Consider the following 12,990-nt stretch of genomic DNA (forward strand, 5'->3'; position numbering starts at 1 on the left):
CAACAATATAAAAAATAAGGCCACGGTCACATGACCATCTATACAGCAGAGTCAAGTTCAAACCCAGGTCTGACACCAAAGCCCACACCTTAACCACCATCGACTGGCTGTATCCTCTCACTGCCAGGTGTGATTTGCTACTGGCTCTGGGTTAGAATCAGCAAACCATCAAAGCCAAGCTAGACAAGGACATCTGAAAAGAGCCTTCCTTCCAACCTGAAGGTCTTTGATCCTACTCTGCTCTCCAGAAGTTTACAATGAAATCACGGGAGTGGTACCGGCTGAAATGAGATGGTAGAACTGAATTAGGAAGAGACTATTCAGTTCTCAGATCCTTTTATTTCCTGTTTAAAGACTTGGGTTAAAATCCAGCTAGATCTCATCTGAACTCTCAAATGAAAAAAAGTATTTTGTTCAGGTTAATAATTTATTTTCCCTACAGAGAAAATTTCTGATTCAGGGGCAAATTAGATTCTATCAGAGCATGTCCTTCTAGGGCAGTGGTTCTCAACCTTCCTAATGCCGCGACTCTTTAATACAGTTCCTCATGTTGTGGTGACCCCCAACCATAAAATTATTTTCATTGCTACTTCATAACTGTAATGTTGCTACTGTTATGAATCGTAATGTAAATATCTGATATGCACGATGTGTTTTCATTGTTACAAATTGGACATAATTAAAGCATAGTGATTAATCACAAAAATATGTAATTATATGTGTTTTCCGATGGCCTTAGGCGACCCCTGTGAAAGGGTTGTTGGATCCCCAAAGGGTGGCGACCCACAGATTGAGACCCACTGTTCTAGGGTATCTAATATCTAAAAATTCTACTGGAGTTTTTCTTACACCTCTATAAACTTTGGATAACAATGCAAATAATTCTTATACAAAGACATTCAAATTAATTCTATCAAGTGGAGGATCGACTGACTTCTCCCACTGCAGAAATAAGCCAGTTTTGCCTCCATCTGCACATTCATTTCACTATGTTCTGACCTACAAGTTTCCTCATGAATGAGTTAAATATAATCTTTAACTTACTTGCTCATTTTTATATTTGTATAGAGTGATGGACTTTACCTTTTTCTTGATAAATTATATTTTAACATTACAAAGGTATAAGCAACTAATCGTACATCAGAATAGTAAAAAATTCATTTTTTTAATCCTCACCTAAGGATATGTTTGTATTGATTTTTAGAGAGGAAGGGAGGAGAGAGAAACATGGATATGAGAGCGAAAACACTGATCCTTGCCTCCCATACCAGCCAGCAAGGGACTGAACCCACAACCTAGGCATGTGCCCTGCCCAGGAATTGAACCTGCAACCTTTTGATGTACAGGAAGACACTGACCAACTGAACCACCCAAATAGGGCAAAATTCATTTTTAAATCTACTAATGGTAAGAAAAATTTAGAAATCTAGCAAAGTAAGACTGGCCAATGGTTAATGGTTTTTCCAAATTTTTATTTTCTCTGCTTATTTAACACTTGAATTTCCATTTTTGAAACCTGGTATCATTGTAGTTTACAGTCTTTTCCCCAAATGACTTTTATAGCTACATATTAAGTTAAAATTTGTTCCAATTTATGTTGCAAGAAATTGAAGGGTAGATACTGAACCTCAGAAATAAACAAAATATAACACAAAACATCTTACCTATCAAAGGCCATCAACAGCTAATATTTTGTAAATCTGTTAAGTCTCTTTCCCCATAAAACAAACAAAACATTAAAAGATGAAATTTTCCCCATGTGCTGGCCCATTCTCCCCACACCACAAGGAAACCACTATAGGAAGCTAGCATTTTCTTTCTAATCAATATATTATACTTTTAGAAAAATATATATCCACTTTATAAACAGTCCCCTACTAATGGACATTTAGTCTATTTCGATCTTTCTTTACCATTATAAATGATGTTCCCATAAACATCCTAATACTCCTCTTCTTGTATACAAATGTCTGTTTCTCTAGGCTACTTTCTAAGTAGAACCACTGAGTCTTAAGATATACCCATTTTGCTAGCAGCTATAGTGTTTGAAGGTTCACTTCTACTCGTAGTGAATCCTTTCTTCAAATACCTAACATCTCATGCCAAAACCGGTTTGGCTCAGTGGATAGAGCGTCGGCCCACGGACTGAAAGGTCCCGGGTTCGATTCCGGTCAAGGGCATGTGCCTGGGTTGCGGGCACATCCCCAGTAGGAGATGTGCTGGAGGCAGCTGATCGATGTTTCTCTCTCATCGATGTTTCTGGCTCTCTATCTCTCTCCCTTCCTCTCTGTAAAATATCAATAAAATATATTTAAAAAAAAAATACCTAACATCTCCTGATAGTATCAAACTTTATCATTTTTTTAAAATGGTTTTTATTTTATATTAATGCTGGTAAATACTAGGTTTGCTTCTAGCCTCTCTTCTGGTCTATCCATTTTGTACCATCCAGGGCTGCACGTGCAGGACGGAACAATGACCTCCCCACCTTCACAAAGACAGGCTTTTCACAGGACAGAACTGGTAACTGCCTGGGGAACAGAGTGAATCCACGGGTCAGTCTTCGTCTGAGTCACGGAGACCCACGTACTCGCAGACAGCATCATAGTGCAGCTCCACCAGCCGATTCTCTCTCCGCAGGTGAACCACGGCCTGGCTCTGCTCCCTGTCCCAGCGCAGCAGATGGCCTACCCTTCCAGCCTGTGGCCCCAGCACCACCATCACTCGGCTGCCCTGGACCCTGGGGACAAGGGTCTCCAGCATGTCTTCCCTGACGCCTTCCAGGACCTGGCCTTCATCTGTCTGACATATACAAGTATCTGGACTGAAGACATCTTCAATTGTCATCTTGGTGTTATAATACTTGTGCAGTTTGTCCACAAACCGCACACGCAGGTCCCTGTGCAACCAGTGCTGCCTCCTGGAAGCTGCTTTCTCCCTCTTGGGCGTCAGCTCCTCTTGCCGACCTGGAAGGTGTTTCCTCTTCCTCTCTTCCGATCCCCGCTGGGTGGGGAGGTCTGGATCCTGGAAGGCCTTCCGGGACAAGGCTGTTCCCCCTGGAGAAGTTTTGCTCACCTGGCTGAGATCCGAGGAGTTCTTGTCAAATTCCTGCTGGGAAACAGCCCTGAGGAAGTGCTCCTGCACAGTCACCAGGCGGTTCCCCACGGCCAAACGAACAACGGCCTGAACACTGTCAGGATCGACGCCTTCCACCTTACCATAGAGGCCTCGGTGAGGGCCAGAAAGCACCGCCACAGCTCCTCCAGGTGCCAGTCCTTGAGGCTGGTCCTCCTTATCTTTCTCGTGTTCCTCATCTGGCCTCAGCCGGCGGAGGGGGCTGGTGGGGGCCAGGGCCTGGAGCTCCATCAGGCTGGTGCCTAGCCCTAACCTTTTAGGCCTCGGTGTGTTGACACGGGGCTTCACCACTTCACTGAAGGTGCGGCCGATGCCCTGGCCAGGTTTCCAGCCCATGCCCCGCAACATGGCCAGCCCATAGGCCTCCACAGGGACTGCCTCGTAATCTGCCTCTTTGGGTACGGTCTCGGTCCAGGGTTTGCTGTCTGCCCCTTCCTCACTGGGTATGCATCTGTTCTGGATCATGGAGATAGGGAGTATGGGGTCAACACCCTCATTCTCTTCCTCCTCCAGAGACTTCTTGGATTCCTCCACGAGCTCCTTCACAGCCTGGGACAGCACCCCATCCACCATGGCCTCAGCAGAGGGGCCAGGAGCCTGGGTTGGTGGCAGTCTTCCAGGGCCATTTTGAATCAAAGGGACAACGAGTTCCCTGAGGGCTTCTGAGGGATTAACACTCTGCAATTTCCTTCCTTCCACAATCAAGAAACCTTTCTCTTTGGGAGCCGCACCCAGGCCATCTCCCGGGTCTGCCAGCCGTCTCTGGGCAGCCGTGCGAATGAAGCTGAACGAAACTGGGGCAGTGGAGGGTCCTGCCTGCCGAAAAGCACCCTCTTCGGCGTCTCCCATCTTGCTCCTCCTCAAACTTTATTATTTCTAATCTGATGGATAGAAAGGGATCTAAGTATGGGTTTAATTTGCATCTACTGGGTTACAAGAGTCCAGTATGTTTAATCATGCTGATCTCAACACCTTTGATACATGTGACCATTTCCCCACCACAAACTGGGATTCGATTACCCTCTACAAAGCAATATCTGCAGTTTCAAAAAGAATGCTGGGCATTTCCTTAACAGATAGTCACAGGTTGGAAAATTCCAGGAACAGAGTCCTCTTCAATACATTCTTACTGAACAATACTGGGTATGGTGTATTCCATCTCCATACCAATTCACAACTCTCCTCTCCTCTCCTCTCCCACTGTCACCCTTTAAAACCCTCAGCAATTCTCCTGGGAATGACTGCAATGAGCTCCCGAGGGTGGTTGCTCACTGTCCAACACTTTCCTACACGACAGGGTATCTAAGATTCGCATCTACCGAATTCAGCTTTCAGGACAAGATCCAAATCTCTCAGAGCAGCACAGGAGGCCCCGCTAGATGTACTTCTCTCCTCTCATGGCTCAAGAAACCCACGGCCCACAGGAAACCCCTTGCTCCATCAGGCTCCAGGATTCCACCTCCCAAATCGGTGCTCTTTCCACGCCTTCCCCATGCTGTTTTCCAGGTGAAAACAAGTCTTCTCCATCCCACCAGCTCCTGCCCCTCCCTCAAACTCCACCCAAGCACTCCTTCTCAGCAAAGTTCTACGCTTCCCCTGGGGTTAATGCTGCCCCTGTAACACTGGGCTGGTTCCCCTTTACCAAATAATCCCAGCTCGGAAAGCTTAGTAAGGCTCAACACATGTTGGCTGACTAATGCAGCCTCACCGTAAAGAAAGTTGGGCTCCTCCACTCACTACATACCACAGGGAAAGTCTCAAACCGTGGGCATTTGTTTTCACCCATAAAAAGAAACCCCTGACACGAAGTTCCTTCTCCCAGCCCCCAGACTGCAGTTCTCACCATGGAACCCGTGTAGGAGGTATAATCTCAATTCTGCTAGCAGCAGGGGACCACGTCCACCTAACTTTCAGTTCCGTGGTTGACGTGAATCTCCCTGCAATTCCCACCAGGTCAGGCCTCGGAGAACCAGAACTACCCGGGAGCTTTGGGCATTTTTGTTTTCCTTGGCAGCCCTTCCCCTTAGGCTACAGCGAACTGGCTGGGAACGGGTGCAATCCTCCACATTAAAAGCACCAGCAGCCTGCACTGTCCCTGGATGGTAAAGGTCGGAACCAAGCCCCAGACCCTGCCCAGCCTTCGCGGGCTGTGGAACCTCAGCAAACGCCCTCTCCTCTCCCCCAGCCGGTCCCTCCCGGCTCTTGGGGGTGGAGCCTGGGCTCAGGCTGAGCACGCGCAACAGAGAGCCCACCACGCCCACGACGACCCCCACGCCCACCCCACCCCCACAGGATGGCGGGCTCAGAGCTCACGGGGTTTTCCCCAGGGATTCGTCCTTTCCAGAAATTCTCCTTCGCAGGATGAGAAGCGATTACTCTGAAAGGGCCGGGGGAGGGGGGCTGAAAATCCCAGCCGGGAGGCACAGAGCCTCGGCAGACGCGCGGCCCTGGCCCCGGCCCAGGAAGTTACCGGCGGCGGCGGACCGCAGCGGCGACGGCGGTAGCAACAGCAGGACCGTGGGAACCTCTGTGGCGCGCAGCCTCAGACGAGCAACCTCCGGGGGTTCGCCTTGCAGTGATTGCAGTGCTGTGACCTCCGTCTCCCTTTTGAGGGCCGACTGCGCCACGCTGATAGGTGGAACTTCGGGGCGGGGCTTCAGGGAAGGCCAATGGGAGGTGGAGGCAAGGCCTATGAGCTAGACAGGGACGGGACTACAAGTCCCAGCATGCACCGGGCCTAAGTGCCCACAGGTCCTGGAGCTAGTGGAGGTGAATGCCAGATGAGCTAAGATCTGAAGTCCCGGGGTTGGGGGAACCAGACATGGTTCCAGACATGTCCTTCATAGGATCAAAACTAGCACTCAGAGCATTTTAACCAGTTCCTCTTCTCTTCCCACAAAGAAAAGATGCTCCGGCCCAACATTACTCCATTATTTTCTTTCACTATAGTGCCCTTGCCCCAACCTGCTTCCTGTAAAAACCTCCCATTTTGTGCAGCCCCTCAGAGAGCCCTTCTAGTTGCTGGATGGGATGTTTCTCCAGTCATGAATCGCTTTAAAAAGCCTGCTAGATATTTACATCTAAATCGCTGAATATTTTTTTAAACATGTTATACTTCAATTGCAGTACTTGTCTAAAAACAAGTCCAGTTTGCTTGTGGTGGGGACAATTGACTGAGGACCCTTGGGGCTTAGACTAGTACCCAACACTTATGCACTCAGTCAATAGCTGACATTTCATTGGAGCCTGTTCTTAGTTGTTTCATTTCATGAATTAATTCATTTGATCTCTACAACAATCCTAAAGAGATAGGCTAGTATTCCAGGACAAGGGGAAGAGGGAAATAGACAGTTAAACACCAGTTTGTAGCCATCTAGTATATCCTATATTCCCTAAACCAAGGACACTTAAGAGTAAATGGTTTGGCGATGGCGAGTGTGGCTCAGTTGGTTGGAATATCTTCCGGTGCACCCTGAAGGTTCAATTCCTGGTTAGGGCACATACCCAGGTTGCAGGTGGGATCCCCAGTGGGGGTGTGTAAGGGAGATAACTGAGCAATGTGTGTCTCTCACATTGATGTTTCTCTCTCCCTCTTTAAAATCAATAGAGCCCTAACTGGTTTGGCTCAGTGGATAAAGCATCGGCCTGGGGACTTAAAGGTCCAGGTTCGATTCTGGTCAAGGGCATGTACCTTGGTTTCGGGCACATCCCCAGTGAGGGGCATTCAGGAGGCAGCTGGTCGATGTTTCTCTCTCATCGATGTTTCTAACTCTCTACCCCTCTCCCTTCCTCTCTGTAAAAAATCAATAAAATATATTTTAAAAAAAAAAAATGAAGGTTCCAGGGTATGCTTCTCCCTAGAGCAGCGGTTCTCAACCTGTGGGTCGCGACCCCTTTGTGGGTCGAACGACCCTTTCACAGGGGTCGCCTAAGACCATTGGAAAACACATATATAATTACATATTGTTTTTGTGATTAATCACTATGCTTTAATTATGTTCAATTTGTAACAATGAAATTGGAGGTCACCACAACATGAGGAACTGTCCTAGGCGCTTCCTTGCTTCACTGTCCCTAGCTTTAATAAACATACTCTAAAATTCACCCGAACTTGTGAAATTTTTCCTGCAGGAAGCAAGAATTCACACACTATCGACCAGCCTTAGGCAGACGCACCAGTGGTCAGGCCCCCTTTCTGGTAACACTATGAAGCACAGAGAGCTGAAGTTGTAGTAGGCAGATAGGCAGGCATAAGCCTGAACCATAGGCCAAGTACAGAAGGTCACCAGGACAGAAAGCCCTGGGTGCCTAGCAATGGAAAACTGTCCAATTAGATCAGGTATTAAATCTATGCTTGGTATCCTGGGCTTTTCACCTGAGTCCCGCTCACTTGGGCCTGTGTTTTCCTCTTAACACATGCACAGAGAAATATGCACAAATTACAAATGCACAAGCATAAATAAATTCTCAACAAATTCTCACAAAGTGAACACACCCAGGTTATCAACACCGAGATTTAAAAAAAAAAAAAAAAGAAAACTGGGCCTGGCCAGCATCCCAGAAGCTTCCCTTAGGCCTCCTGCAGATGATTTTTTAAAATGTCTCGTAATAAAAATAAGTAAGTAAATAAAAAATAAAATCTCCTAACCTCTCTTCCCCAGGACATTTAATGATGCTGTTCCCTCTGGCCCCCACCACCTTTGTTTTTATTCTGACCAAGCACTACTTGTTCTTTTTTCTCTTTTTTATTGCAGTAAAATATATCCAACATAAAATTTGCCATTTTAACCATTTTGATGTGGGTAGTTCCAGTGACATTAATTGCATTCACATTCTTGTGTGGCCATCACCACTATCTATTTCCAAAACTTTTCATGATGGCTTCCAGCTCAAAAAGCATTCCATTCTTCCCAGAGTAAAATTCTACCCAGCTCACATCACCTGACTCCTGCCGATGCCTATCACCATCACCTCATTTCCTGCCATATGACACTCCACTCCAGCCAACGGCATCCTGGCCCTGACATGTGCAGTTTCCTCTTCCTGGAATGCCCTCTCCCTTCCAGTCACACAGCTGGCTCCTGGCCACATGACTCTCCTCCTCAGAGAACACAGGATAGCCCACACCCCCATCACACTCTCGCCTTTCCCTTGCTTTACTATCTCACTTTATACACTTTTTTGTTCATGATTCCTCAAAGTCACTGTTTTGTTTTTAAATGATCAGAATCCCTTTTTATTTCACTGCAATCTGTGGCTTGTTCATTTAAAATTTTTCAGGGAAGTCCTTTCATGGAATACAGTGCATCTTGAAACAAGACTTAGAAGCTTACTATTAATTTTTTACATCAACTGATGAAATTTTGGATAATTAATTTTCTTACCATCTGTGGTAGGCAGTTAGACAGACATGAGCCAAGCAAGGACAATGGGCCAGGTACCCACGGGCATCAAAGTGGAAAGTCCCAGGCGCCTAGCAACGGACAATTGTACGGTGGGACCTTGTCCCCAGGGTGACCTTTCCTCCCGAGAGGTAACATTTAGGCCTCAGTTGTATTTCAACTCCAGGCCCAGAAAAGCAACAAAACCAGCCACAGCTGACCTCAGGACCCGCTGCATCGGATAATGACGCCCTGCCCTGGTGCCAGCCAAGCAACCAGTGCAGATGCTGACCCTGAAAGGACGCATCTGAAAAGCTGCTGAGTATTCTATTACGATCTTCCCCTAGGACAGCGGTTCTCAACCTTGGCTGCACATTAGAATCACCTGGGAATCTTTTCAAAATCCTGATTTCTGGGCCTCATCCTCCGGAAATTCTGTTTCTTTGTTACTAATGTTGTGGCCCCACCCCATAACAAAGAAACAGAATTTCCGGAGGATGAGGCCCAGAAATCAGGATTTTAAAAAGATTCCCAGGTGATTCTAATGTGCAGCCAAGGTTGAGAACCACTGCCCTAGGACCTCAGCAAAAATCTCCACCCTCAAAACCCTTAGGATAGTAGATCCAGCCCGCTCTTCAGTCCTTTTCCTTCCTCTTGTCTTTCACTTTCCCCCCTCCCACTCCCATCTCTGTTCCTCCTTCATTTCCCCTCTCCCTTCCCTTCCCATCCCCTTCATTTCCCCTTCTCCCATCCCCTTCTCTTCCCCTTCTCCCTTCCCTTCCCATCCCCTTCAATTCCCCTTCTCCCTTCCCTTCTCTTCCCCTTCATTTCCCCTTCTCCCTTCCCTTCTCTTCCCCTTCATTTCCCCTTCTCCCTTCCCTTCTCTTCCCCTTCATTTCCCCTTCTCCCTTCCCTTCTCTTCCCCTTCATTTCCCATTCTCCCTTCCCTTCTCTTCCCCTTCATTTCCCCTTCTCCCTTCCCTTCTCTTCCCCTTCATTTCCCATTCTCCCTTCCCTTCTCTTCCCCTTCATTTCCCCTTCTCCCTTCCCTTCCCATCCCCTTCATTTCCCCTTCTCCCTTCCCTTCTCTTCCCCTTCATTTCCCCTTCTCCCTTCCCTTCTCTTCCCCTTCATTTCCCCTTCTCCCTTCCCTTCTCTTCCCCTTCATTTCCCATTCTCCCTTCCCTTCTCTTCCCCTTCTCCCTTCCCTTCTCTTCCCCTTCTCCCTTCCCTTCTCTTCCCCTTCTCCCTTCCCTTCTCTTCCCCTTCTCCCTTCCCTTCTCTTCCCCTTCTCCCTTCCCTTCTCTTCCCCTTCTCCCTTCCCTTCTCTTCCCCTTCTCCCTTCCCTTCTCATCCCCTTCTCCCTTCCCTTCCCATCCCCTTCATTTCCCCTTCTCCCTTCCCATCCCCTTCATTTCCCCTTCTCCCTTCCCATCCCCTTCAGTTCCCCTTCTCCCTTCCCATCCCCTTCATTTCCCCTTCTCCCTTCCCATCCCCTTCAGTTCCCCTTCTCCCTTCCCATCCCCTTCATTTCCCCTTCTCCCTTCCCATCCCCTTCAGTTCCCCTTCTCCCTTCCCATCCCCTTCATTTCCCCTTCTCCCTTCCTGTCGAGTAAGACTCCCTCCACGTTCTGTGTGGAGTAGGGTTCGGTATCTGAAAGAGGAGCCGCACAACAAATGAGAGAAAAAGACACGAGATAATTTTGCAATATTGGGGGACCAGGCGGCAAGTCCCGACGGACTTCCTCAGATGCTCTGGCCGCTCCAACTTTTTATTTGGTCTGAGGTAGCCCTAAGGTAAGGAGGTTTGTCTGGGGTAGCCCTAGGGTAAGGAGGTTTCAATGACACACAGATTAGGTCACAACATCACCCTTAGGCAATTTACATGATTAAAGGTAGGGAGGTTGCTTCAGCTATCATTATCTAGATTAACTGGGTAGTACCTAGATTAACTGGGTGGTACACAGCCCTGACCTTTGCTAGGGCTTTCAAATGTTACTAGCTTTTGGGGGTCTCTGTCTATACTCAGCTAGTGAAGACAGTAAATGGTTTCCCGCACCTTCCTTTCTCTTCCCTTTCTCCCTTCCCTTCCCCTTCATTTCCCCTTCTCCCTTCCCTTCCCTTCCCCTTCATTTCCCCTTCTCCCTTCCCTTCCCTTCCCCTTCATTTCCCCTTCTCCCTTCCCTTCTCTTCCCCTTCATTTCCCCTTCTCCCTTCCCTTCCCATTCCCTTCATTTCCCCTTCTCCCTTCCCTTCCCTTCCCCTTCATTTCCCCTTCTCCCTTCCCTTCTCTTCCCCTTCATTTCCCATTCTCCCTTCCCTTCCCTTCCCCTTCATTTCCCCTTCTCCCTTCCCTTCTCTTCCCCTTCATTTCCCCTTCTCCCTTCCCTTCCCTTCCCCTTCATTTCCCCTTCTCCCTTCCCTTCCCTTCCCCTTCATTTCCCCTTCTCCCTTCCCTTCCCATTCCCTTCATTTCCCATTCTCCCTTCCCTTCCCTTCCCCTTCATTTCCCCTTCTCCCTTCCCTTCCCTTCCCCTTCATTTCCCCTTCTCCCTTCCCTTCTCTTCCCCTTCCCAGCTACCGGGACACTTTACCTTCCTCACTTCCAAGCTCCTAGGGTCCTTCCTTTACCTCTATAATTGTTTCCTAAACCCACTTGTTCTACAAATTACTTCTTCTACCTCTGTGATTTTACAAATAAATGTTCATTCTCTTACAGTCTGAGGCTTGGCTCTGAATTCTTTCCTAGCCAGAACTCAAGTACCCAGGTGCCAAACCCAGATCCAGTCTGACCACACTGGTCTGACACCTGGTGCTGTTTCCATCGCCTACAACACAGCCTTTGTTTTTTATGGCTTCTGAACAATGAACAATGTTTCCAAGTATTTTTAATTGAATTTATTGGGGTTACATTGGTTAATAAAATTATGTAGGTTTAATATATCATCTGTATATTGTGTTCACCACCCCAAGTCATGTCTCTTTCCTTTAACATTACTCCCCCTCTTACCCTCCTCTGCCTCCCCCACTTCCCTCTGGTAATGGCCATAGTGTTGTCTGTCTATGAGGTTTGTTTGTTTATTTATTTATTTTGGAGTGTTGTTGTTGTTGTTGTGTGTGTGCGCGTATGTGTCTTGCTTAATCCGTTCACCTTTTTCACCAGCCCCTTACCGCCCTCCCCTCTGGCAGCTATCAGTCTGTTTCAGTTTTGTTTGTTAATTTATATTGTTCTATCAATTCCACATATAAGTGAAATCATATGGTACTTGTCTTTCTCTGAGTGGCTTATTTCCCTTAGCATAATGCTCTCCAGGTCCATCCATGCCGTCAAAAAGTCAAGACTTCCTTCTTTTTTACAGCTGAGTAGTATTCCATTGTGTAGATATACCATAGCTGCTTTATCCACTCATATACTGATGGGCATTTGGGCTGCTGCCAAATCTTGACTATTGTAAGTAAGGCTGCAGTGAACATAGGGGTGCACATATTCTTCCGAATTAGTGTTTCAGATTTCTTCAGATAGATTCCCAGAAGTGTAATTGCTGAGTCATAAGGCAGTTCCATTTTTAATTTGTTGAGGTAACTCCGTACTGCTTTCCACAGTGGCTGCTCCAGTCTGCATTCTCACCAACAGTGCACGAGGGTTCCCTTTTCTCCACACTTGTTGTTTGTTGATTTATTGATGATAGCCATTCTGAGAGGTATGAGGTGATATTTCATTATGGTTTTAATTTGTATTTCTCTGATGATTAATGACGTTGAGCATCTCTTCATAGGCCTTTTGGCCATAGGTCTATTGGCAATATATCCTCTTTGGAAAGAGAGAAACATCAATTTTTGTTCCATTTATCTATGTATTCATTGGTTGATTCTTTTTTAAAAAAAATTTTTTTTAATTTATTTCAGAGAGGAAGAGAGGAGAAAGATAGAAACATCTGTGATGAGAGAGAATCATTGATCGGCTGCCTCTTACATATCACACACTGGGGATCAAGCCCACAACTTACTTTGGTGTATTGGGATGATGCTCTAACCAACTGAGCTACCTGTCCAAGGTATTTACATATATATATAAATTTTTTATTGATTTCAGAGAGGAAGGAAGAGGGAGAGAGAGATGGAAACATCAATGATGAGAGAGAACCATTGGTTGCCTGTCTCCTGCATGCCCCCTACTGGGGATTAAGCTTGCAACCTGGGCATGTGCCCTGACGGCGATTGAACTGTGACCTCCTGGTTCATAGGTCAACACTCAACCACTGAGCCACTGGGGCCAGGTTATTTACCTTTTTTTATTAGACTATATTTTCTAGAGCAGTGTTAGGTTCACGGCAAAAGTGAGCAGAAAGTACAGAGATTTCCCATATTACCGCCCCGCCCCACTCCCTCCACAACACAGCCCACATGCACACAGCCTCAACATCTTGCACTAGAGTGGTGCATTTATTATATCATCAATGAGCCTACATTGACA

The 12,990-nt window shown here is 46.9% G+C and overlaps 2 protein-coding genes across 3 annotated transcripts in view; both read right to left on the reverse strand.

Moving 5' to 3' along the window:
- LGMN (legumain) overlaps positions 1–5,754 on the reverse strand; it is a 38,180-nt gene extending 32,426 nt beyond the window's left edge. Inside the window, exon 1 of one of the 2 annotated variants that reach the window (XM_081089358.1) lies at positions 5,606–5,754. The gene's annotated coding sequence lies outside the window, so the exon portion shown is untranslated. Of the gene's footprint in view, positions 1–5,448 lie in introns of both variants that reach the window. The other variant, XM_081089359.1, reaches the window with a different exon arrangement.
- Positions 1,460–3,991, reverse strand: LOC308529493 (G-patch domain and KOW motifs-containing protein-like). Its single transcript, XM_081105609.1, has one exon. It carries the CDS (start codon positions 3,982–3,984, stop codon positions 2,557–2,559), a length of 1,428 nt encoding a protein of 475 aa, XP_080961735.1. The 5' UTR covers positions 3,985–3,991; the 3' UTR covers positions 1,460–2,556.
- Positions 5,755–12,990: the final 7,236 nt, after the last annotated feature.

Source organism: Myotis nattereri (genome assembly GCF_964212035.1).
Source record: "Myotis nattereri genome assembly, chromosome: 1".
Classification (NCBI taxonomy): domain Eukaryota; kingdom Metazoa; phylum Chordata; class Mammalia; order Chiroptera; family Vespertilionidae; genus Myotis; species Myotis nattereri.

Bases quoted from the DNA above. Each gene is read 5' to 3' on its own strand.
- LOC308529493 (XM_081105609.1), bottom strand. From the start codon at position 3,984: ATGGGAGACGCCGAAGAGGGTGCTTTTCGGCAGGCAGGACCCTCCACT.